The sequence below is a fragment of the Pipistrellus hanaki genome (assembly GCF_964339955.1).
Source record: "Pipistrellus hanaki genome assembly, chromosome: 5".
Lineage (NCBI taxonomy): Eukaryota > Metazoa > Chordata > Mammalia > Chiroptera > Vespertilionidae > Pipistrellus > Pipistrellus hanaki.
Window position 1 is genome coordinate 6,869,130 of NC_140507.1, and position 26,955 is coordinate 6,896,084.

At 41.1% G+C, this 26,955-nt stretch overlaps 1 protein-coding gene across 1 annotated transcript in view; it reads left to right on the top strand.

Moving 5' to 3' along the window:
- The window catches only part of PANK3 (pantothenate kinase 3), a 32,519-nt gene extending 8,453 nt beyond the window's left edge, over positions 1–24,066 (top strand). The window contains exons 2-7 of the mRNA XM_084884020.1: positions 1,386–1,738; positions 3,084–3,337; positions 6,788–6,964; positions 13,279–13,402; positions 17,054–17,179; positions 18,295–24,066. Coding sequence (XP_084740146.1) covers positions 1,386–1,738; positions 3,084–3,337; positions 6,788–6,964; positions 13,279–13,402; positions 17,054–17,179; positions 18,295–18,345 — 1,085 coding nt within the window. The 3' untranslated portion in view covers positions 18,346–24,066. The remainder of the gene's footprint in view (positions 1–1,385; positions 1,739–3,083; positions 3,338–6,787; positions 6,965–13,278; positions 13,403–17,053; positions 17,180–18,294) is intronic.
- Positions 24,067–26,955: the final 2,889 nt, after the last annotated feature.

Below are 26,955 nucleotides of genomic sequence, written 5' to 3' on the forward strand. Positions count from 1 at the left end.
ACTGACAAAGGCCCAGAAGGAACAACTGTGAATGTTAAGTGATTTTAATAAATTTTGAATTTTAGAAAACAAAAGATTGTTAGCTTAATATCACCTTGTATAGATTTTTCTATATGTGGCAGTAGTGATTTCTACCCCCCAACCCCTATGAAATCTATAATCAAGCATTAATCAAACGTGAGAATTCATTTTGGTTATGTAATATGAGAAGGATCCTTATTTTATATAATGCTCATTGAAAAGTATCCTAATACCTGCTCAACAGATTTGGAAAATTCTGAAGGAATCTGCTTTATTGGATCAGTTGGGCCTGTTCCATGTTATTTTCTTCAAATATGTTTATCTAAGCAAGCACTTGGCTGTAAATGTCCCCTCTGACTGTCAGTATTGCTGCTTGCTCCTGCTGATTTATTTGAATGAGGGGGAGAAAGTTGATACATAACTTTTTTTAAAAATGTTTTTGTTGATTTCAGAGAGGAAGGGGGAGAGAGAAACATCAATGATGAGAGAGAATCATTGATTGGCTACCTCCTGCATGCCCCACACTGGGAATGGAGCCTGCAACCTGGGCACGTGCCCTGACTAGGAATTGGACCATGATCTCCTGGTTCATAGGTTGATGCCTAAGACAAGCTGGCAGGGCTTATATATTTATGATAAGTATTTCATAAATGAAAAAGGAATGCCTTGGTAGGAATTAAAAGGCCCTGGGCCAAGCATTCTCTGTACGAGTTTTTAGAAAAGATGTAAAAACATTGTGAAGGGAGAAGGGGTGTTTATGTTTTACCCCATGAGTATTATGGACTAATGCATCTGATAAAAGAGTAGTATGCAAATTAACCATCACTCCATCACAAAGATGACGGCACCCAGTCCTTTCAGCCCCACCGGAGTTACCCAGTCCGGGGGTAGGGGGCAGCCGCTGTGAGCAGCCTGGCAAAATGCTTGCTTCATTGCTGCAGTGACTAGGCAAGTGTTCCACGCCCACCGTGGAACAGGCAGCAGGCGTGGAGCGGCTAGGTCCCACAGAGAGCTGCTGGCACACAGATTCATGAGTAGGGCTACTAGTCTATACCAATAAAAGGGTAATATGCCAATTATACCGGGAGACCTTCTGGACAAAGCCATGGTGACGGGGCCGAGGCAGAGGTGGTTAGGGACAACCAGGCAGGCAGGCAGGTGAGTAGTTGGGAGCCAGCTATCCTCGATTGAGAGAGAGATATCTGTCTCCTGTTTAGGCCCAATTCCAGGGATCAGGCCTAAACCAGCAGTCAGACATTCCCCAAGGGGTCCCTGCAGGCCGGGCTGAGGGACACCCCACCCACATGCACAAATTTTGTGCACCAGGCCACTAATATTGAAATTTTTCCTGTTTTTATCCACAGCTTTCCCATGGTTTGGCATGGACATTGGGGGAACTCTAGTAAAACTCTCATATTTTGAACCGATTGATATCACAGCAGAGGAAGAACAAGAAGAAGTTGAGAGCTTGAAAAGTATCCGGAAATATTTGACTTCTAATGTAGCATACGGATCCACAGGTATCCGGGATGTACACCTTGAACTGAAGGATTTAACACTTTTTGGCCGAAGAGGGAACCTGCACTTTATCAGATTTCCAACCCAGGACCTGCCTACTTTTATCCAAATGGGAAGAGATAAAAACTTCTCCACATTACACACGGTGCTATGTGCTACAGGAGGTGGTGCTTACAAGTTTGAAAAAGATTTTCGCACAGTAGGTGTCTGGTACTCAAAGCCAAAAATTGGTGCCCAGTCTCTTCAGTTTTTAAATATGAGGCTAGGTTTCCAACCAGTGTATTTCTTAGCTTACGTAGTTCCTCCTGCTGATCCATGACTAGCTTTTGATTTGGGGCATTTAAACACTTTTATAAGTTCATTACGAAGTGCCATATTTGGGGTTAGTGTTGTACCTGATATTTGCTAAAAAACTGCTCTTGTTAGGGACTACAACAATAAAAAGTGCTTCAATGAATTTGACAGTGTACAAAGCCAGGTAGAAATGTGGCTTGAATTACTCTATTATTGTGCTATGTTTGCAGGTTTTGAGTATTTGCCAGATAGTTGTCTCCCCATAGCCATCTCCTTCCCTAACCCCAACTGAAGCCAGTGTCTTCTGGTTAGTCGACACTTGATTAAAAGTCCCTGTTACCCTTTTTTTCTGGTTTTATTTACTGTCTTAAAGACAATTATTTGGATATGGCAAGAGGGCTATATAAGTGCTGATTTATGTGCTAGTAGAGGTTTGCCAGACTCCTGTCCTTTTCATTAGAATCAAGATTTAAAAGTTGGTATTTGGGACTAATAAAATTTTCCCTTGAAAATATGCATGTATGCAATTTAATTTCTCAATTCACATAAGGAAAATGTTACTAGAACAGAAGTGATCACTTATATATGGCTCGCATAAACAACCCCCTTTGTAATTGAGGATAATTTAAGAATCTAAATGTTTATTAATTTTTTTTCCTTAATTGATAATCCTGATTTCAATTTATTGAGTAATTGAAACATAAAGTTTATGACTTTGAGACCGGTTTGTTTGGGCGTGTTTTCCAAAAGCCAGGGGAGAGGTCAGGCATCCCACGTCCCTGCGACTGAATGTTAGTCTGGTCCCTCTGTCCCAGTGGTCAGCAAACCGTGGCTTGCTAGCAACATGCGGCTCCCGAGCCGAGGTTTGCCACTCTGTTGACTAATGAGTTTGCCAACCACCTAGTTCATAGGTCAAAGTTCAACTACTGAGCCACAGTGTTCCTCTTTTAAATGCTTAGGTCAGTGGTCAGCAACAGAGTGGCAAACTGCGACCATTGCTCTATCCCATCTTCGTGAAAACTAAGATGTCCTCACAGATTTCCAAAATGCCTCCAGAGGTGCCACTGAGGCCACTGGACTAGATGAAGTTCCAAAGAGAATTTGACACAAAACAAAAAAGTAATAATGTGGGGGTCGTAGATGATTTTGAAGTTTTGTAAAGTACATGAAAATTATACAGTATAACTGAGTCGGTATTTTAAATGCTGGTTTTTGTTCACTTTATAAAATTTGTTGGTATTCTTTTACAGATTGGAAACCTCCACCTGCACAAACTGGATGAACTTGACTGTCTTGTAAAGGGCTTGCTGTATATAGATTCTGTCAGTTTCAATGGACAAGCAGAGTGCTATTATTTTGCTAATGCCTCAGAACCTGAGAGATGCCAAAAGATGCCTTTTAACCTGGACGACCCCTATCCATTGCTGGTAGTGAATATTGGCTCGGGAGTCAGTATTCTAGCAGTCCATTCCAAAGACAACTATAAACGAGTAACTGGGACAAGGTAAATAACGAATATTTAAATTTCATTAGTGCCAATTGGCATTAAAATTCCCATAATGCTAAGCGAAGTGAATTTTTGCCCTGGCCAGTTGAGCATCATCCTGTGTTCCAAAAGATTGCTTATTCAATCTTATTCAATTCCTGGTCAATGCCATATAACCCAGGTTGGGGATTCATTCTCCGTCCGGGTGCATAAGGGAGGCTTCCCATCAAGGTCTCTCTCATATCAGTGTTTCTTTCTCTCCCTCTCACTTTCTTTTTCCCTAAATTCAGTAAACACAATTGAATTTTTGTCTGGAGTGGTTCCAATGACTTTTTTATTTTCCAAACATTTTTCTTCTTGCCTTATTTTTCACATTTTTATAAGTGTATTTAAGGCTAAAGCTTGCCATCTGCTGATGTCATGCAGAGTATTGGGTAATGTTGTAATTAATTCTTACAGGATGAATTAGTATGCATTCTTTATGGAATAATATTAATGTTCCAAATATCCTTTCAAATTTTCTGTAGTACCTAAAACACGAATGTGAAAGATTTTAAATTTTTTCTATGATTCTGATATATACTTGATCGATGTTTAAGGAGGGTGAAGACTCCTCTTTATTTATTGATAATTTAGATCAATTTGGGCATATTTCAGGTTGACCTATGGAAAACTCTTTTTAATTTTTTATTGATTTCAGAAAAGTGAGAGAGAGAGAAAGAGAGAGGGGGAGAGAGAAAAACACAGAGAGAGAAACATCAGTGATGAGAGAGAATCATGATTGGCTGCCTCCTGCACACCTCCCACCAGGAATTGAGCCTGCAATCCGGGCATGTGCTCTTGACTGGAATTAAACCCAGGATCCTTCAGTCCTCAGGCCAATGTTCTATCCACTGAGCTAAACCAGCTAGGACCTCATTTCAATTTTAAAATAGCATTCCTATTTAAATAATACTTAAACTTAATAAAATTATTTTATTTTTGTGGTGGTTAAAAATCTACTTCCATTGTAACTATGCCACTGAATTACAGGAAAGTACCGTGGTTCCCTTTTATGTGTGGTTTTGCTTTCTGCAGTTTCAGTTACTGTATTAAATCATAATATTAAATCATAATTTTCAGAGTTAAACAGTGTATGAGTTTTAACGTGCACACTGTTCTGAGTAGCATGATGAAATCTCCATGCTCATGATATTCCCTATGTATGTACACTTCCTGCCCCTTAGTCACAGAGTAGCATCTCGGTTATCAGACCCACTGTGGCAGAGTTGCAGCACTTACATGAAGTAATTATTTTATTCAATAACTGGAGGCCTGGTGCGTGAAATTCATGCACTGGGTAGGGAGGTGTCCCTCAGCCCAGCCTACACCCTCTCACAATCCGGAACTCCTGACTCCTAATCGCTTGCCTGCCTGATCACCCCCTACTCGCTCCCCTGCAGGCCTGATTAACACCTAACTGCTCCCCTGCCAGCCTGATGGCCCCAACTTCCCTCCTCTGCCAGCCTGGTCCTCCCCAACTGCCTTCCCCTACAGGCCTGGTTGCCCCCAACTGCCCTCCCCTGATGGCCTAATCACCCCCTACTGCCCTGCCCTGCCTCCTGATCTCACCCCCAATTGCCTTCTGCCGGCCAAATTAGTTCTGATTGGTCAATTTCTATGCCAGTTAACATCAAAAGCTCTGCCTCCTAGACAGCCATTGGCTCCTCACAGTTCACCCAGATTTTGTTCTAATCAGTCTGTTTCTATGCCAGTCAGTGTCTCTGGGCCTGTCACTGGGGCCTGATCAGAAAGGCGAGGCTGATCAGCTTGCCCCGTGGAGACCTAGAGAGAAATGGAGGCACAGCTGCTAGCCAGGCCCAGAGAGAAAAAGAGGCAAGTGCTGATAAACAGTTGCCACAGAGACTACAGATCAGACTCTTGTTCTCTCTTCAGGTCTCTCTCTAGGCTGGGCCTGATTCACAACCCCCTCAGCAGTCAGTGGTGACCCAGCATTGATTGCAGGACTGACTTCTGGTTAATTAAGCCTCCAGTTGTGGATGTGACGGACCCAGGGTTTTTATACCTATATAATAAAAGCATAATATCCTCCCCTTGACTGGGAGTTCAACCAGAAGGTGGGGCTGGCCAGCCAACCACCTACGTCCCTCCCCCTGGCTGCCCCGCCCCCATTAGTCCTGATCAGGATAGGCCAGCCAGCCTCTAGTATTAAGATAATGATCCCAAAGCACAAGAGCAGTGATGCTGGAAATCCAGACATGCCATCAAGAAGCCTTAAAGTTCTTGAAAGGAAAGTTGTCGACTTAATAAGTAAAAGAAATCGTATGCTAAGGGGAACAAATTTTCTATGCCTAAAATTATGAAGGATAAAAAAAATTGCTTGCTAGTTTCGCTGTCACACCTCCAACTGCCAATGTTACAGCAAGTGAAAAGGGCATTAAACTCGAAGTTGGAAGGCGAGCAGAACCCGTTTTCTGACTGATGGCAACCTGGTGCCCCATAAGCACTGAGCCTGCAGGAAGCCGTCAGCCTGGGGTCCCCTGACACGAGTGCCCACATTCACATAACTTATTCCAGTGTGTTGTTAGAATTGTTTTTTTTCATTACTAGTTACTGTTAATTGCTTACTCTGCCTAGTTTATAAATTAAGTTTATTATGGATACATATAGGAAAAATAGAGTTCATTACTATCTGCAATTTGAGGCATCTACTGGAGGTCTTGAAACGTGTCCCCCACAGAGGAGAGGGGACGACTGTATTACCTACTTACTTCGATTCTAAAAGACAGAAGTTCCGCCTGTCTACTAAATTCCAACTGTGATTCAAGGATAGAACTTGTTTGAAGTTTAGGTGAGACGAGGGAGCACAGGCTTTGATTTTAGGGATTAGAAAGACATGATTTTATTTTGTGAGACTATCCAAAAGAATAATAGAACCAAGTAAACTTCTATCTTAACATGATGCCCCAGCTGACATAAATCTCCTCGTTATCTTTATTTTTGGGTCTTGTAAACGGTAATGTAGCAGTGAACTGCTTTCAGCCTTGTCAGACCAAATAAGTAGGCCTTCCACAGAATCATATCCTGGAAATCCTATAGAATCAGAAATTTTCTCCTTTCACTTTAGATAGTGCCCATTTTTAGCACTTAATCCTTTCACATGCACATAAAAACATTTATTGTTAGCAGTAAAAAGTATAAAGGATCAGCTGACGTTATTGGAAGATGTAAAAGACCCTCCTGTCTTCATGTTGTTTTGACCAAGTGATCTTTTTTCCTTTTATTCTTCGATCTCACCAGTTAGATCGCATTTTTAACTTTTCCTCATTATGTTAATATTTCAGTACTAAGCATTAGCAATATGTTGTTTCTATGTGTTTATTGAATAAATAAGTGCTCCATCCTTTTACTCTGGAGAAAGAATACAGTGTGTAAATGCAGCTCATAGAGTTTATTTATTTATTTTAGCCTTGGAGGAGGTACCTTTCTGGGCTTATGCAGTTTATTGACTGGCTGTGAAAGTTTTGAAGAGGCTCTTGAAATGGCATCCAAAGGTGACAGCACCAATGCTGACAAGCTGGTCCGTGATATTTATGGAGGAGATTATGAAAGATTTGGCCTGCCAGGTTGGGCTGTAGCATCTAGGTAAGTTTAACACTTGTGTTGTAATTAAAGTTGCTTATTTATATCCAAAATAAATAAGGAACTCATATAACTTACACCAAAAAACAAAACAACCCAATTACAAAATGGGCTGGGGACCTAAACACACATTTCTTCAAAGAGGACATACAGATGGCCGATAGACATATGAAAAGATGCTCAACATCACTAATTGTCAGGGAAGGGCAAATTAAAGCCATAATGAGATACCACCTCACAACTGTCAGAATGGCTATCACCAGTAAATCAGCAAATAAATGTTGGCAAGGATGTGAAGAAAAGGGAGCCCTCGGGCATTGGTGGTAGGATTGCAAATTGATGCAGCCACTATGGAAAACAGTATGGAGGTTCCTCAGAAGATTTAAAGTAGAGCCCTAACTGGTTTGGCTCAGTGGATAGAGCGTCGGCCTGTGGACTCAAGGGTCCAAGGTTCTATTCCGGTCAAGGGCATATGTACCTTGGTTGCGGGCACATCCCCAGTGGGAAGTGTGCAGGAGGCAGCTGGTTGATGTTTCTCTTTCATTGATGTTTCTAACTCTATCTCGCTGCCTTCCTCTCTGTAAAAAATCAATAAAACATATTAAAAAAAAAAAAAAAAAAAAGAGCAAGATCCAAGATGGCGGCTTAGGTAAACACACCTAAACTACTGCCTCGCACAACAATTTCAAAACTACAACTAAAAACAAGACGTCTATCTCCCAGAACCACGGGAAAACTAGCAGAAAGGAAGCTCTACATCTAGATTGAAAGAGAAAGGAGCATTCAGGGCACAAGAGCTGAAAAACTGATGTACAGAGGCATGAGGGTGATACAGGCAGGCGGCGGATCCCAGCTGGTGGAGGGCGTTGCTTTCTTCAACCGGAAGAGAGACAAGCTCCCAATCCTCTCTGAAATCCAGTTTCTGGGGAGAAGCTAGACTGTCTGCCATCGGGTTGGAAAGTGAGGGTGGCTTGCTTGCAGAGCTCTGTGCAAGAATAATTGTTTGCTGTGCTTGGGCAAGAGACACGGTGACACGGGTCAGAGAGGCAGAGAAGGCTGACTGTCAGCCATAGCTGTTTGCCACGCCCTAGCCTAGAGATGCCCTGAGACTCCACCCTGATACTCTGCCCCACACAATCTACAAACACACCCAAGCTCCAAGCAGCGGCTTTTGCATATAAATGACCTTTGTTGCAGTTTAACCTATCAAACTTGCAACCTGGTGCAGATAGCTCCAAAGCTTCCTAGCTCCAAGCAGGGAGGAGAGGGCTGTGGTTCTCGCTGTAGCTCCTGCAGGGTGGCCTCAGACAGTAGCTGAACTGCACCCCATTGGAGATCAGGAAACAAGTGTATCTAGTGGTCAGTGTGAGACAACACCAGATTTCAACTACTCTCATAAGGGACACATTAAGAGACAGACAGAGTGAGCACCAAAGCCCTGCTGCAGTGTTTCCCAAACTTGACATATGTGTACCTCTTCTATAATTTTTGTAACGCTGAGTACCCCTCGTATTCATAAGGTAGAATTAGACGCAGCTAAGCACGGTACAGTACATATCCCCATCAAACTCCAGTGCAACACGTACCCCCACCAAACTATTCCCGAACCCCTAGGGGTACACGTACCTCATTTTGGGAAACACTGCCCTACGGGAACAAGTCCTCCCCCATAAAACGTGTCTCCAGCACAGCAATTTTGTTATAGACACAGTGGGTCCTCACAGCCAATTGGCCTGGAGGTCAATCCTCCCAGTGACACCAACAACAATCAAAACTTAACTACAACAAGAGTGTACACACAGTCCACAAAGGGGTGCACCAAGAGTGTCCACATCAGGCAACTGGGAGGCTGACCCATTGAACCATATAGGACACCCAGGCCCACAAAGCTACCCTACCAACTCAGGGAAGCAGCAAAAATGCCGAGAAAAGGAAACATCTCAAACAAAAGAAATGGAGGAAAACAAAAGACTGGATATAGAGTTCAAAACCACGGTTATAAGGTTTTTTAAGAATTTCCTAGAAAAGGCCGATAAATTAAACAAGACCCTAAAGGATATGAAAAAGAAATTAAACCAACTAGAAATTAAACATACACTCACTGAAATAAAAAATATATATATTATACAGAGACCCAACAGCAGACTAGAAGAACGCAAGAATCAAGTCAAAGATTTGGAATACAAAGAGGCAAAGGACACTCTTCCGGAGAAGAAAGGAACCCAGAAAGTTGAAGATAGTATAAGAAGCCTCTGGGGCAACTTCAAGCGTACCAGCTTCAGAATTATGAGGGTGCCAGAAGAAGAGAGAGAGCAAGACGCTGAAAACCTATTTGAAGAAATAATGACAGAAAACTTCCTCTACCTGGTGAAAGAAATAGACTTACAAGTCCAGGAAGCACACAGAACCCCAAACAAAAGGAACCCAAAGTGGACCACACCAAGACATATTATAATTAAAATGCCAAGAGCAAAAGACAAAGAGAGAATCTTACAAGCAGCAAGAGAAAAACAGTTACCTACAAGGGAGCACCCTTATGATTATCAGCTGATTTCTCAACAGAAACTATTCAGGCCAGACGGGAGTGGCAAGAAATATTCAAAGTGATGAATAGCAAAAATCTTCAACCAAGATTACTCTACCCAGCAAAGTTATCATTCAGAATTGAAGGACAGATAAAAAGCTTCACAGATCAGAAAAAGCTAAAGGAGTACATCATCACCAAACCAGTATTATATGAAATGCTAAAAAGGTGTTCTTTAAAAAGAGGGAAAAGAAGAAAAAAGTATGAACAACAAATACATATCTATCAACGAGTGAATCTAAAAGTCAAGTGAATTAAAAATCTGAGGAACAGAATAAACTGGTGAATATATTATTGTAGAATCAGGAGCATAGAATGGGAGGGGATTGATAATTCTCAGGGGGAAAAGGGTGTTTGTGTGGGGGGTACGGGAAGAGACTGAACAAAAATCTATACCTTTGGGCAGCGGAGCAGGTGGGGAGATAAGGGCAGAGGGGGGAGTGGGGACCAGGTGGAGGGAAGCTATGGGGGGTGGGGGGAGGAGAAACAATTGTAATAATCTGAACAATAAAGATTTATTAAAAAAAAAAAAAAAGATTTAAAGATAAACCGCTGCAAGTTCTGACAATCCTACTTCCGGGTATTTATCTGAAGAAATACAAAACATTAATTTGAAAAGGCATATGCACCCCTATTTTCATTGCAGTGTTAATAATAGTAGCCAAGTTATGGAAACAATCTAAGTATTCATTGATAGACAAGTGGATAAAGAACTTATGATACAATGGAATATTACTCAGCCATAAAAATGAATGAAGTCTTTCCATTTGCCACAACATGGGTGGATCTAGAGGGTATTATGCTAAGTGAAGTAAGTCAGATAGAGAAAGACAACTATAACATGATTTCACAACTATTAACATGTGGAATCTAAAAAACAAATGTTTAAACTTACAGCTACAGAGAACAAATTGACGGTTGTCAGATGGAAGAGGATTGTGGAGATGGGTGAATAAAATAGTCACAGGGATGTCAAGTACAGCATAGGGAATGTCTGTAATAATAAAAGCGTAATATGCTAATTAGACTGTACATCCTTCCAGATGAAGCCAGGGCTGTGAGGGAAGCCCGGGTCCCAGGTGCCAGAGGGAAGCCAGTGCCAGCAGCCAGGGGAAGGCCTACTCTTGCACGAATTTCATGCACTGGGGCACTAGCCCTATCTAATAAAAGAGTAAGATGCAAGTTGACCACTTCAACACACAAGATGGCCTCCCCCATGTAGTCAAAGATGGCTGCCCCTGTGTGAACACAAGATGGCTGGCAGGTGATGGCAGTTGTGGGCGATCAGGCCAGCAGGGGAGGGAAATTAGGAGGGACCCCAGGTTGGAGCGGGTGCAGGCTGGACTCACACACACATGCTCACACACAAATTTCGTGTACCGGGCCTCTAGTCCTATCTAATAAAAGAGTAATATGCAAATTGATCATCCCTCTGCCATACCTACCAGCCAATAAGAAGTATGCAAATTAACCCAACCAAGATGGCTGCGGCCATGGAGAGAGCAGGAGGCTTGGGTTTCTCCGGCAATGGAGGAAGCCAAGCTTTCTCCTGTCCTGGCCTGCCTTGGCCTCCGCTTAAGACTACAAAGTTTCAATTATAGAAGATAAATAAATCCCAGATACCAGGGCCTCTGCTTGGATCACTAGGGGGGCGTGGCCAGCCTGCCAACCACCACAGGCCCCTCACTCAGGCCATCCCACGCCCCAAGGGAACCCCCATCCTGATCCAGGACATCCTTCAGCACAAACCAGCTGGCCCCCACCTGTGCACCAGGCTTCTAGCCTATCTAATCCTACCTAATAAAAAATAATAATAATATGAAAATTGACTGTCACTCCAACACAAGATGGTTGCCCCCATGTGGTCAAAGATGACTGTCCCCATGTGGACACAAGATGGCCAGCAGGGGAGGGCAATTAGGGGTAACCAGGCAGGCAGAGGAGGGAAGTTGGGGGCAACCAGGCCTGCAGGGAAAAACAGTTGGGGGGGACCCAGGCCTGCAGGGGAGGGCAGTTAGGGGTAACCAGGCCTGCAGGGAAGGGCAGTTAGGGGGAAATAGGCTGGCAGGGGAGTAGTTAGGCATCAATCAGGCTGGCAGGCAGAAGCGGTTAGGGGCAATCAGGAAGGCAGGCAGCGAGCAGTTGGGAGCCAGCAGTCTTGGATTGTGAGAGGGATGTCCTAGATTGGTTAGGGTGCAGGCTGGGCGGAGGGACACACACACATACACACACACCATGTACGAATTTCATGCACCGGGCCTCTAGTATTCAATAAAAATGTAATGACTGCCGAAATCGGTTTGGCTCAGTGGATAGAGCGTCAGTCTGCGGACTGAAGGGTCCCAGGTTCGATTCTGGTCAAGGGCATGTACCTTGGTTGCGGGCACATCCCCAGTGGGGGGTGCGCAAGAGGCAGCTGATCAATGATTCTCTCTCATTGATGTTTCTAACTCTCTATCCCTTTCTCTTCCTCTCTGTAAAAAATCAATAAAATATATATTTTTTAACTCTCTATCCCTTTCTCTTCCTCTCTGTAAAAAATCAATAAAATATATATTTTTTTTAAAAATGTAATGACTATGTATGGGTGTCAGATGGGTACTAGACTTATAGAGTGATCATTTCCTAAGTTATATAAATGTCTAGTCACTTAAGTTGTACACCTGAAACTAATACAATATTGCATGTTAACTGTAATTGAAAATTGAAAAACAAAGTTGCTTATTTAGTTTTTAGAAAGCGTTAAGTATATCAGGAAGTTGTAAGGGGGCTTCTTACTCAGTTTAGATTCCAAATTTTGAAGGCTCATGTTGTTTCAGAATTAGATCTTAGACGTCTTCCTGAGTGCACCCTATAGGAGTCCATTTTTATTAATCCTTGGGTATTCTTTCTGTGATTATGTCTTTTCAAATTAGCATTCTGGATTTCTTCAGATAAATACCCAGAGGTAGAATTGCTGGATCTATGGCATTTCCATTTTAAATCTTTTGTAAATACAAATACATATACTTATCCTCCCCTTAGTTAGAAGGTAACATTTATATACCATTAACTAGCATACATATATACTTTTTAACATTTTTTTAAATGATTGGTTTATTTTACTAATTTGAGAGAGAGAGATGAAGGGGAAGAGAGATAGAAGGAGACATGGATTTGTTATTCACGATTTTGTTGTTATTGTTGTTAAGCCTCACCCAAGGATATTTTTTCATTGATTTTTAGAAAGAATGGAAGGGCGGGATAGAGCCAGAAATATGAGAGATAGTTCAATATGAGAGACACACAGGGCCAGGTATCGAGCCTGTAATTGAGATACATGTCCTTGACAGGAATTGAACCCAGGACCCTTCAGTCTGTGGGCTGCTGATGCTCAACCACTGAACCAGACCAGGGGATACATATACTCTGGCAGCATATATATATATATATATATATATACACACACACACACACACACACACACTATAGTCTTTCTCTGCCTCCCTTTCTTTCTCTCCCTCCCATCCCTCTCCTTCCTCTATTCCCTTCCCTTCTTTCTTCCTTGTTAACAGTTTCATGCTATTTCATTGTTTGGTGATGTTTGGGTTCCCATTATTTTGGTATGTTCAGTTCAGTGAATCAAAGAATAACCCTGTATATGTGTAGATTTATCTTTAGGATAACTTCCCCGTATGTACGAAATGTTGCTTTTTATTAGCAGGTTTAATTTTGTTTTTTCATTTCTCTGCAGTTTTGGCAACATGATTTATAAGGAGAAGCGAGAATCTGTTAGTAAAGAAGATCTAGCAAGAGCTACTTTAGTTACTATCACCAATAACATTGGTTCTGTGGCACGAATGTGTGCTGTTAATGAGGTAAAAACATTTTAATTATATGAAAAATGTGAATTGGAGTTTTATGTACATGCTAAATGTGAATTGGAGTTTTATGTGCATGGGGGTGCAGGGGGCATCCCTCAGCCTGACCTGCACCCTCTCCAATCCGGGACCCCTCAAGGGATGTCCAACTGCCTTTTTTTAAATATGTTTTATTGATTTTCCACAGAGAAGAAGGGAGAGAGATAGTTAGAAACATCGATGATAGAGAAACATCAACCAGCTGCCTCCTGCACACTCCCCACTGGGGATGTGCCTGCAACCAAGGTACATGCCCTTGACTGGAATTGAACCTGGGACCTTTCAGTCCGCAGGCCAACGCTCCATCCACTAAGCCAAACCGGCCTTGGCTCCAACTGCCTCTTACAATCCAGGACCACTGGCTCCTAACTGCTTGCCTGCCTGCCTGGCTATTTGATCGCCCCTCACTGCCTCTGCCTCACCCCACACCCAAGACCCTGAATACCCTCCGGCCAGTTGCAGGCACCCTTGACCCGGGCTTCCCTCTCTCTGGCTGGCTTCGCCTGAGCCAACCACCAGCACCCGGGACCACAGGGTGGGCAGCTTGTCCCTCTCCCAGGCCGCAGCCTGGCTGGTCCCCATTCCTCTCCCCCCAGTGCTGAATGTCTGAGCCATTACAGGGTGAGGGTGTGATGACCATTTGCATATTAGCTCTTTATTATATAGGATAGCAGGGCTTCTTCATGTTCTTACAGAGACCTATAGGATAGAGACCTAATCCATTAAACCCCAAGACGCATTATGGATGGATGCTAACACCCAAGACTCATTATGTATGTTATATGCTCAGTTGTTACATGACCTTTAAGAACATAGCAGGTAATTCGAATCAGAAATAGCACAAATAGATAATTATAATACATTTCACCTTGGAAATACAGTCACGTACTGCTTAATGGCAGGTACATTCTGAGAAATGCGTCATCGAGCGATTTCATTATTGTGTGAACATAATAGAGCACATTTGTCACAAGCCCAGATGTAGAGGGCACAGCCCACGCACACGGAGGCTGTATGGCAGAGCTATTGCTCCGAGGCGACAAGCCTGAAAGCATGATGCTTGTACCAAACAACATGGGATTAAATCAAGCACATGATGCGACCACGAGACCCGTGAATCTATGAGGCAGCGGCTGCTGCTGTAAAATGGCGTACTGTTTTATAGCAAACTGCCTTCTTTTTGGAAAGAGAACACTCTAGAATTACAGTAAAAGTTTGTAGTATAGTATAGAATAGGATATAAGCCAGTAACAGACCTGATCATTGTTAAGTCATACACGGTACAGAATTGTTCTGTACTTTTATACGACTGGCAGTGCCGTAGGTTTACTTACACCAGCATCACACACATTTGAGTAACATGTTGTGCTTTAACATCAGGACGGCTGTGACATGGCCATGACATCACCAGGCAATAGAAATTTTCAGCTCCATTATAATCCTTTGGGACCGTCATCATATGTGTTCCTAAAATGTCAGTAGGCAGGGCATGGCTGTGCGTGACCTAAATCTCTTCAAGATGGAAGAGAGAAAGGCAGTGTGTTTGCATGTGTGTTTGTGTTGTCTTTTTCCTGTTAATGTTGCATTTGGTTGGTGAGGTGCTTGGAAGTTTTCTTACTGCCCTCGGCTTCTTTACAGTGCTGCCTTGTTGCATATGGATCAAGCAGCATTGTACAGGGCTATGAAGGCATTGAGACTCATTCTCCGGATACTTACAGAAAGCATTTACTGCTAGCTACACTTAGCTCATATTTGGGTTCTTTTTGTTTGAAGGCGACTACATATACAATTCTTTCTTCATGTGGTAGATATATTTGTCCATTTAACTTTATGTTTCTTAATCGATTTTTTTTTTTTTTCAGAGAGAGAGGAAAGGAGAGGTATAGAGAGAAACATACATCTGCTGCCTCCCTCACAACCGCTACCGGGGATCAAGCTCAAAACCCAGGCAGGAGCCCTGACCCAGAATCAAACCAGCAACCTCTTGGTGTGTGGGTCATGCTCAACCATTGAGCCAAACTGGCTGGGCTCCATTTAATTTTTGTAAATATCAAGTACTTTTAACTGAATGGAGACTTTGCTTTGTGAAGGAGCCCTTTATTCAGTCACTTATTCATGGGATAAATATGTACAGATAGCCGTGTGCATGGCATTATTCTAGGCACTTAGGATATATTAGTGAAGGAAGCAGTGCTGACGTGGTGGAGCTTACATCTATTCTAATGATACAGTAAATAAATATTTAGTTTGTGTTAGGTGACAAATGCTGTTTTTCAAAATGAGAAAATCAAACAGGACAAAGAGAATTTGAGAATAGACCAGAGCCTGGCAGAGGACAGATTGCTGTGTAATTGGATGGACAGATTGCTGTGTAATTGGATCTTTGAAGGAGGCTTTATTGAAAATGTGACATTTACAAAGATTTGAAGGAAGCAAAAGAATCAAACGTGGATATGTTGGTGGGGGGCGGGGGGGAGGCTCCAACAGAGAAAACAGCTGTGCCAAACCCCAAATTAATCCTCTGAATTATTTAAATCCAGAATTTTATTTCTTTAGTTTTTTTTAATAGGGTAATTAAGTTGGTTGAGGGAAGTCACTAGTAGGCATTTTAACCTCAGTTTGGGGGCTCTTCCACCTTTCAGACCTTTTTTTTCTAGCCCTATGTCTGGATTTTCACTGGCCGATTGTCTTAATAATTCTGGCTAGAGTTTACACTGGCAAATTCGGTATTCAAACATGTATACCCAAAAAGTCAGTGTATCAGTGAGAGAGTAGAAATAGGATTCCTGGACGTACATATTCTGGAGAACACCAATTCCTCCATCGAAGGTCTCCTAGCCCTACACCTACCTAAGGAACCAAATCCGTGAGTGGGATCTTAGCAGAATGACCTGGTGGGTTAGGCTGGAAGCCTAGGGTCGGGGTGCATGCCATACGCAGGCAGTGCTGCTCTCCAGCTCTGTATAGAGTCCATAGGTTGCGTGTCATTGCTGAGCATACCTTACAACATCCTGGCCAGGTTTACAGCTTCTTTTAATCCTAAACACATTTAAAATACTCTTCCTTGGTTGACCTCTCTTAATCTCAACAACAGCATTTCTCCAAATTGCCATATTTAAATGGACTATTTCTTGGCCATTTTCACAAGCAGATCTCATCTATAATCATTTAAGTAGCATCTTTTCCAGAACTTTCTTTTTTAAAATAGACTTTATTTTTTAGAGCAGCTGTAGGTTCACAGCTAAAACGAGTGGAAAGTACAGAGAGTTCTCCTACGTAATCCGCTGACCCCAAGCCTGCACCACCTCCCAGCGTCCATCCAGCAGCTCTGACTCACTCATCACAGCCCATGAACCTACACGGACACACCATCGTCCCAAAGTCCATAGTCTACACTGGGGTTCACGCTGGCTGTACGTTCCATGGGTTTGGACAAATGTGTAGTCATGCCCAAAAGTCATTTTTTTTAAACATACAGGATATTGAGGTATATACCAGGAATGTAGCAGGAACTAATAAATGGTAGTTATTTACATTTTTAAGTAGAGATATTGTGAAACCTATTTATAATTCTTTCTTGACGTCATCTTCTTTGTTCTTTTCCTCTAGAAAATAAACAGAGTTGTCTTTGTGGGAAACTTTTTACGAGTCAATACACTCTCGATGAAACTTCTGGCATATGCACTGGATTACTGGTCGAAAGGACAACTGAAAGCATTGTTTCTAGAGCATGAGGTATGACAGCAAAAACGCGTTTGTGAGTTTTAATAGCAGGCTTTTATATGCAGGCTTCTTTAGGCTACAAAACTATGACTGACCTAAATTGTATATTGATTCCTCACTTCAGTTTGAATGGGGGGGGGGGGGGGGGGTTGGGGTTACTGTAACCTGGCAGGCACCCCAGTAAGTTGAGACTTCACAGTTCTGAGAGAGCAGTATCAGCTCCTTAAATATGGGGCCGCTTGTACACTTAGTGGGTCTTTCTTTCTCCCCGGAGGTAACAAGTGAACAATACAAAACTATATAATTCAGCAATGAAAATTCTCTTTAATCTTCCCACCACAACCTCACCCTCACTGCCAGAGGTAACCACTGTTAACATTTTGGAGCTTATTATTCTTTTCATATTTGTTCACTACAGCCAGCTAAATTTTGACCTAAGCATATCAGTTTACGTAATGTTTCAGATTAAGTAAATTTACCTCAAATTATTTTGTTTCTGGTCAGTCGGCGGCTACAAGAGTTTTAATAACACAAGAGCAGAGTGTTTCCTTAAAAGCGTGCATATTTCATTGTCACTGCTCTCACTGCAGAGATCAGAATGGGAAATGCTGAGTTGCTCTGTGCGGGGTGGAATCACTGAGAGGGGCAGGCTTAGCCGAGGGAAGTTAACTGAGGAAAGGGGGAGGGGCACAGAATTTGCAATAATAGCCCTAGAAATTTTAGTGTCTAAAAGCCACACTTTGCTTTGCTAGTGTGGCTCAGTGGTTGACCATCAACCCATGAACCAGGTTACTGTTTGATTTGCAGGCCTGATCCCCAGTAGGGGGCGTGTGGGAGGCAGTGGACCAATGTTTCTCTCATGATTGATGTTTCTTTCTCCCTTTCTCTTCCTCTCTGTGAAATCAATAAGAAGACATTTTTTAAAACCACACTTGAAAAATAGGTATTTAAAGGGTGTATATAGTGAGAATACAGTTTAAAATACTTTGATAGCTGACAAATCAAATTGGTAGATTACTGAATAGATGTTCTTAAATCGATAAATGTAAAGGTGTTCTTAACAGTGGTTAATACTGTATGCTCATTTAAGAGCTGCACTACATTAATGATTGTTCTAAATTATACAGGGATACTTTGGAGCAGTCGGTGCACTTCTCGGGCTGCCAAATTTCAGCTAAAGCTTCAGGTTTATCTCTGATAATAAATGTCATCCAAGAGGAACTGAAAACCAGAGGCATAATTGCTGCATTATTTGTCACTGGAAACGCAGGATAAAAGACTAGCACTATTCCTGTTGCTTTTTAAATGTCAAAATGGTAAGCTGCTAAATGTTGCCATAGTAACAGCAAGAACTCCGTAGCAGGTGAAGTATTTCTAATTGAAATGCTTTCCCTTTTGTATATAGCCAGTGTTAAATCCTTTAATGCAGTACAGCCTCTGATTACTGAGCTTTCTCTCAAAAAGATTTTCTATTTATTTTATGTAGCCAACATTGCAGTACTGTATGCTCAAACAAATCTTAAAAGGCTCAGAAATGTTTAGCTCATAAAAACAATTAATTCTGAATATTTGTTACAAGTCTGTTCTATGTTTTGGGTATTAGTAAGCAGACAGTAACATACCCTGTATCAAAATTAATTGAAATGGCAATCAAAGATAATGATTTTTATGTGATTTTAGAAATGTCAAGGCAATACTAATTATTCATTGTTGTTTTTCTAACATAACCCCCCAAAAAAAGCATGTTTATGTAATCTTTGCCCAGAAGTATCTTTTTAAAAGAAGTACAACCTTTTTTAAATGCCATAATTGAATTGAAATATTAGCCTGAATTTTAAATGAATCCTAGAAAATGCACATATTTGGTGACATAGCACTTTCTATAATTTACAATAGTGAATATTTTATAATTGGAAGCTTAATTATTTATTTGAAAGTCCTATGATGAGGTCCCAAAGACTATTCTAATGAAGTATGGTTTGCATGCGTTGGGGAGTTCTTTCTGTACCACATTTATCTCAGGCCCAGACCCAGTCCTTTCTGTCTAATTAGATCTGAACCATCAGAGCTAAAGACTTAATTCTATTATGAACAGCAACAAAATCACATTTATTCTAAATTGATGTTATAGAAGTCAGAGTTTTTTTGAAACTGGAATTCAGAGGCCGTACTGCAGAATCATAAAAGGATCAGTGTTTTGTACATCCTGGTAATAAAAGAATTATAATCCCTAAATTTACTGTAAATCCCTTTGCCTTAGAATTTGTTCTCTGTTTTGAATCATTTTTATAATGCTGTAAACCTTCTCAGATTTTTACTTTGGCAGTAACATTTGTTAGAGACTATTGCTCATGGTTCCTATGAAGTAGAGAGGCTTGGGGAAACTAGTCACCTCCTTAAGTTACCAGTACGTCTGGATGTGCAATGAAGAACTTACAGCTGTTTACATTATGGAGAAGTATCGCGATGTTTCCACAGAACACAGTTTTGCTCCATGGAGAACAGTTTTCACTAGACTATCAAGAGGTGCTTCCAGTTTTCAGAATCTGTGCTCAAATACTTACAATTCGGTTTTCTCTTATTTAAAGACATTAACATGGGAGTAATAGGGAATATGTAGAGAAAATATGTCAACATAATCTTGCAGAATTTTGAATATTGAGACCTTTGGATTCATGTCATCAGTAGACATTTTGAAAACCTGTGGCCAAACATTTCTTCTTTCATGTTTTCATTGTAATGACGCGATGTTTCAGCCAAAAGCCGCCTATTTAATTTAATTTATTTTAAAAGTTTGTGATTTGAGCGTTGGTACAAAAAGTTTTAATTCTGAATATTTTAAAAGACCCTAAATTCAAATTATATTTCTGTGGCAAATGGTACATTAGCAGCCATAGGCTTAGGTAGAAAGAAATGGAATGATCAAAGTCTCTATAAGTTAGTTTGATCAATATTTTGTTTAATTTAGAACTATGATTCCTACTATCTGTCCTCAAGAACTGCAGGTACTTACTAACACATATGTAAAGGGGAGTGCCATCTCACCACTCTGCACATGACTTTTCTCCTGTGTAATCTAGAATTATTGGAATAATAAGAATACAGAATTGTGATGAAGGCTGCCAAGATTCTACTTTTGTATTATGACCTCAAAGAATTCTATGTGAGAATACAATGGTCCACAGATTTGGTTATAATCCCACTCAATATAATGCCTCAACGTTTTGTGTTCTCAAACAGCATTAATAGAAATAAAATGTGAGGCACATGAAATTTTACATTTCCCAGTAGGCACTTTTAAAGTAAAAAGAAACAGGTGAAATTCATTTTCATTATATATTTCAGTTTATATCTGACATGCTATCATTTCAACATCTAATCAAAGTCACTTAGATATTTTACGTTTTGGTCTTTTACATTGGGTATTCAAAACCAGTTTGTATTTTAACACCAGGTTTCCAATTCTCAGTAGCCACATTCGGGTAGTGGCTACTGTATTAATGTAGTTTTAAAGCTAGCTCTTAAAATTTGGCTTTTAAAAGAATGTTTGAGAGGGAGAAATATGGGATTTTAATTTTTAAAAACAAAGGATAGGAAGTAGCTCATTTGGGTAATTTATTTTATACAGACAAGCTGTATTTCTGACCATTCCAAAAATACCTTACATTGCATCCTATCCATCGTAGTGGCTCTGTGTTACTGATAAAGTGCCCAGGACACATTCTGACTGCCCTCAGCACTCTCCAAAGTGTGTATTTCTTACACTGAAGCAAATCTGATGATTCCAGTGACTTAAATGTCCCCCCATCTTATCTAATTTAATTTTGAGAAGCCAATTTTAAAGGATTAAAGAGAGGCCCTATTCTTTGTTGAGTCGTGTACACATAAGAGAATTTTTAGTTTTCAGATTTAATTTTCATTTTTAAAAACGATAACATTTTCAAGTGCAGGAGTACTATCGACTTATTTTGAGATTTAGTAAAGAACACAAGGTCTAGAACTTGCCTCGCCCCCCAAAAAAGATTGCCTTTTAACTAGAGAATTTTAGAAATAATGGCTTTCAGTTCCATACCCCAGCTTCCCGAGACACAGTGTTGGTAGACTTGCCTGCCTGTCAACACTGGCAGTTCCTTGTTCAGCTACTTTATTTAAATACGTGAACTCGGTATAGGAAAAGTCAATGCTGTTGCCAATAAAATACATGGTAATTGACAGGCCTTTAGGAAGTTCAGAATATTTGCCAAATATTAAGCTGCAAAGGTTCCTGAGTTTTTTGCCTTTGTGTGCAAATGTGATTGCTGTGTTATCAGTTCTGGTTTCTGAAAGTTTCATTTCTGTAAGCGAAAGGATGCAGCTCAGAGGAAAGTTTTTCCTCTGTGTCCAGCGGTACTTTTGCCTTCTAAGAGTAGTACATCACTCTTAGTCTCATCTTGATTTCTTTCTTTTTTTAATATGTTTTTATTGATTTCAGAGAGGGAGAGAAAGAAGCATCAGTGATAAGCAAGAATCATTGATGGGCTGTCTCCTGCACGTCCCCGACTGGGGATTGAGCCTGCAACCCAGGCACATTCCTGCCGGGAGTTGAACTGTGACCTCCTGGTTCATAGGTTGATGCTCAACCACTGGGCCACACCGGCCGGATCGCCTGGATTTTTAAGGCCGAGTTCTTGGATGGAAAGCTTAGCAAAGCAATAGCTTCTAAATGTCCTCTGTAACCAATCTGTATTATATATTGTAGAATTTTTTTCATATTTTTTTTAGTGTATCATTTTTTTTTTCTGGTTGAGCACTTAAATGCTTTTTAACCTATCGCATTTGAGAATGTAGTTTAGAAAAAGACTGAAAGAATAATCACCAGAAAAAGAATGTGCATTATTTTCCATTTAACTTACCGCTTCATGGTATGTTTAAACAAAAGAATAGAAACATGTTGCCTTTTGTAATAATACCTGACCTGTTTAAGATGATTTGCCATGACATGTCAGTGATGTCCTATTTCCCAGTAAGTTGGTTTATCTTCCTGTGTGTTCTCACACCGGAGGAATTCAGCCAACTTTGTCTCTTCATCAGATAAGCTCACAAAATGGTATGCGTTGTGCTACCACGTCTTTTCCGTACTGAGTCTGGTAACCGGCAGGCCCAAGAAAGAATTTTCTTCCTTTAAAGTGTCTTCATTGCCTGTTTTTAAACCTGTGTTGTGAAAAGTAACTCGTCACAGCTTTTGAGTCACTTCCACTTTCAGAAAGCTCCGATGTCTTCAGCAGTGCCCGTTGTTCGGGTCCTCAGTCTTGTGTGGTCAGCGGACGTGGGGTCACAGTTTGGTTTCGTATTAGAAATAGCACCAGTCACTGGTCTAACGTCTTTAAACGTCGTTTCCTTTATTTGTGAAACGAGGACATCGGTTTGTCACAGTGAGGCCATCAGTTGTCATCAAGTTTCTGGAAAAGGCAGGTTATGCCTCCTTTGGCAGCGCCTGCAGTGACTGACCCAGTCAGTTCAGACTGGCCTCATGTCTTGGGATGTATTTTGTGTGTATATGTCGATAGGTACTGGACTTGAACTCTCACCCAACCAAAAGGATGGTATTAGTTATTTCTTACCATGTTATGTTACTGTCTATAATGAGCAAGTAGATATACCTTAAACTAATATGAAGGGATACATAGATATATTCGTGTGTGTGTGTGTGTATACTTCAATCAGTAAATATATCTGGAATTTTTGTTGTGTTAACTTCAAAATTATATGGGCATTATTATAACTTTATTTACATTCTGGCCCTTATTGTAATCAAAGTTTTTTGTGTTTTTGTTTTCTTAAACATTTTCAGTTTGTTTGCCACAGCTGCCACTAATCTTGTGTTTAAGAGAATTAATGCGGAATATGTTTTTCAAAGACATAAATGAAGGTCGAAATCAAGATTTTGAATTATATAAATACGCAGCTAAATTTCAATTCTAAAATAGTGCTCTTTTTCCCTTTTTTGCTATTTCTTACATCTTTCACACATTGCAGTGCTTGCAGTTCCGTAGCTATCAAAGGGCACATCGGCTTTACAGCATTGTAAAGCATGAGCAGATGCTGCGGGCCGTTTGAGGTCACTGGAGCCTGCGACCCGCCCCTGTATCTCGGCTGTCATGCCTGCAGTCACTGGTTGTCGCAGGTGTGAAGCCATTTTGAAATCTGCCGGGGTTTTTTTATAAGGTACCCTTTTTAGTTTACAACATTCAGAAACAGCAGGTAATTCTGTAGGCTCCTTGTCCAAATATAATGAATGGAATTAGATGCAAGTCATGGTAAGATGGTTTTATGATTTTTTTATACATTGTGTGTGTGCAGTTTTTTTGTGTTTTTTTTTTTTTTTTACTCTAACTGAAGTTCAATGGCATTTGTCTTAATTCTGACCAGTTACTGACCAAATCATGCACAGATTTAAGTTTGTGTGTTAACTTTACTTATACAAGCCATGTCAGTTTAAGTTGCCTTATTCTCTTGAGTTGTTCTTGTCACGTGTAAGCTTTGTCATGGAATCCTAACACTGAATCTGCTGTAAAAATGTATGATGTGCTACGAATTGTATTCATAACTAAGTTATAGCCTATTGTAACCTATGAGACATTTTTTGTAAATTGTCTAATTTATTTTTTCATTTATGTACAGTTTCCTATGTAAATTTTTAGACTGTTTGTGTGGCCTGTTCTGGAGACTTTCTCCTCTCCCTTAATGCTTATTTGCATGAGAGAAACTTGGGTTTGGCTGGTTTGCACTGTATGGCCACGAAGCCACCGTCAGCACTCTGCCTTTTCTGTAGCTGGACTTTTTCTAGTTTGTTCATATTCTAAATGTTAAAGTCATGCTGATTTCCTACTTTCCAAATAAATTCACTAAGTTGTTTACTATGTGCATCTCTGCATTGACTCTTTATTTTACACATTTACTCCCACATCGGCATTCTGGGTACAGTCAGGGTTAACTGGAATCAGCTGCGGCAGATCGCCACTCTGAGGGCAAGGACTCTGTGCAGACTGTTCACTCTGCACCCCCTGCTGGGCACAGGAAGGCGGGCAGTCCATCAATGACCGAATGCTGAGGGAATTGATTGTAGAGAAGCGTTACCTCTCTGCTCTGCCCATCTAAGAAGTAAGAAAGGTGACCATCACCTTCCTCTCTACATTAGAAAGCGCAGATGTTCTTCAGAGACACAAACCTTGCAATCTAAGATGCGGATTAATTAATATGGAAAGAGTTCTGCTTTTCCTGGGATGGAGGCCCTGCTACCCCACTCAGAGTAAGTGTGCTCACACAGTTCCTGCAGGCTTAGGTGTGCTCCACGGGGCAGGTGCCAGACGCCCACGGCACTATCACCCAGCTCAGGAAGGGCCATTTCATACATGTTTCCTCCAAACCAGAACTTCATTTATTTTTAATAGGCAATGCCTGTTAGATTCAAGTAAGGGGCTAGAGGGGAGGAGAGAGGCTTTGATGACCTTTCTTTTTTTCTTTCTTTTTTTAAATATATTTTATTGATTCTTTATAGAGAGGAAGAGAGAGGGATAGAGAGTTAGAAACATAGATGAGAGAGAATCATCGATCAGCTGCCTCCTGCACACCCCCCACTGGAGATGTGCCCACAATCAAGGCACATGCCCTTGACCGGAATCGAACCTGGGACCCTTCAGTCCGCAGGCCGACGCTCTATCCACTGAGCCAAACCGGTTTCGGCTGATGACCTTTCTTAATATGTGAGGAACGAAGTTGGAAAAGGGACCTCCATCTTTTCATATTGTGTGACTCTGGACTGCAGGCCCTTAGGAATGGTTGGAAATGTGAAGTACATAACCTGCCTGTTTAAAAAAAGAAAATCCAGTAAACCGGAACTTGGATGAAAATGGAGGAGACGGCGACTAAGAGGGAAAATGATGAATCTGGAGTGGAAATAATAGATTTGAGGTGTGGACGGATAGAAGCAATTGGAAATAAGCTATGAAGAGTAAAAGCAACTCAAGGCTACAAAGTAAACATTCAGGGAGGGGAAAGGGAGTTGTATTCTATACACAAACCAAGTAAGTTTTTACAAATACGTTTTCACTGAGAGAAGGAGAGAAACATCAGTGAGAGAGACTTCAATTGGCTGCCTCCTGCACCTCCCCCATTGCCCACTGGGGACCGAGTCTGCAACCCGGGCATGTACCCTGACCTGGAACTGGACTGTGATCTCCTGGTGCTTAGGTTGATGCTCAACCACTGAACCACACTGGCCAGGCCGGACCCAGTACATTTTAAAAACAAGATGTCTCTCCGTTCGCATGTTCCTCAGTTGAATGTATTATATAATGAACAAACATTGTTAACGTTTCCACATTTAAAGTCTTGATCACCTGTGATAAACACTATAGATCCTTATTTTGGGATTTTTTTTTTTTTGCGGGGGGGGGGGTGGGGGGGGGGGATTTGAGTGCCTTTATAAAGTTTTGTTTTGTTGGGGATTTTTGGGTTTTGTGTTTGTTTCCCCCCGAAAATAAACTTAGAAAACCTTATCTCCTCCTTTACATAAAAGATGGTACTTGTTAAGCCCACTGTGTGGGAGAACATATTTGCAAATGTTACCACTGATAAAGGTTTAATCTCCAACATCTACAAACAGCTTATACAACTAAATAAAAGGAAGATGAATGATCCAATTAAAAAATGGGCAATGGACCTAAATAGAATATTTTCAAAAGAAGACAGAAGGAAGGCCAAAAAGCACATGAAAACATGCTCAAAGTCACTAATTATCCGAGAGATGCAAATCAAAACAACAATGCGGTACCATCTCACACCTGTCAGAATGGCCAACATCAACAAATCAACAAACGACAAGTGTTGGCGAGGTTGCGGAGAAAAAGGAACCCTCGCGCACTGCTGGTGGGAATGTAGACTGGTGCAACCACTGTGGAGAACAGTGTGGAGTTTCCTCAAAAAACTGAAAATGGAACTCCCATTTGACCCAGTAATCCCACTTCTAGGAATATATCCCAAGAAACTTGAAACACCAATCAGAAAGGATATATGCACCCCTATGTTCATAGCAGCACAATCTACAATAGCCAGAATTTGGAAACAGCCTAAGTGTCCGTCAGCAGATGATTGGATCCAAAAACTATGGTACATCTACACAATGGAATACTATGCTGCCATAAAAAAGAAGGATTTCTCATCATTTGCAGCATCCTGGATGGAATTGGAGAACATCATGCTGAGTGAAATAAGCCAATCAATGAAAGAGAAACACCACATGACCTCACTCATTTGTGGATAATAAAGAACATTATAAACTGGTGAACCATAAGATAGATATAGAGACAGTATATCAACAAGTAGACTGTCAAGTTACAGTGGGGACGGGAGGAAGATCTGGGGGAGATAATAGATCAACCGAAGGACTTGTATACATGCATATAAGTGCAACCAATGGACACAAAACTCTGGGGAGGGAGGGGATGTGTGGGAGGGAGGGAGGGGGTAAAAAAAAAAATCAATAAAATATATTAAAAAAAAAAAAAAAAAAAAAAAAAAAAAAAAAAAAAGATGGTACTTGTTGAAGTTTTTCTCAGGTTCCCAGCACACCTCGAAGTGCAGTTGACTGGGCACTTAGGTGAGTAAGTGCGTATTTCCAGTCAGGGCTCTAAACGCAAACCACGTCTCTGGAGATGGTAACAGATTGTCAGAGCCACAAAAGGCGTGTTCTTTGCGGGTGAAGGCCCTAACGGTTTTGCTCAGCGGAGAGAGCATCAGCCTGTGGACTG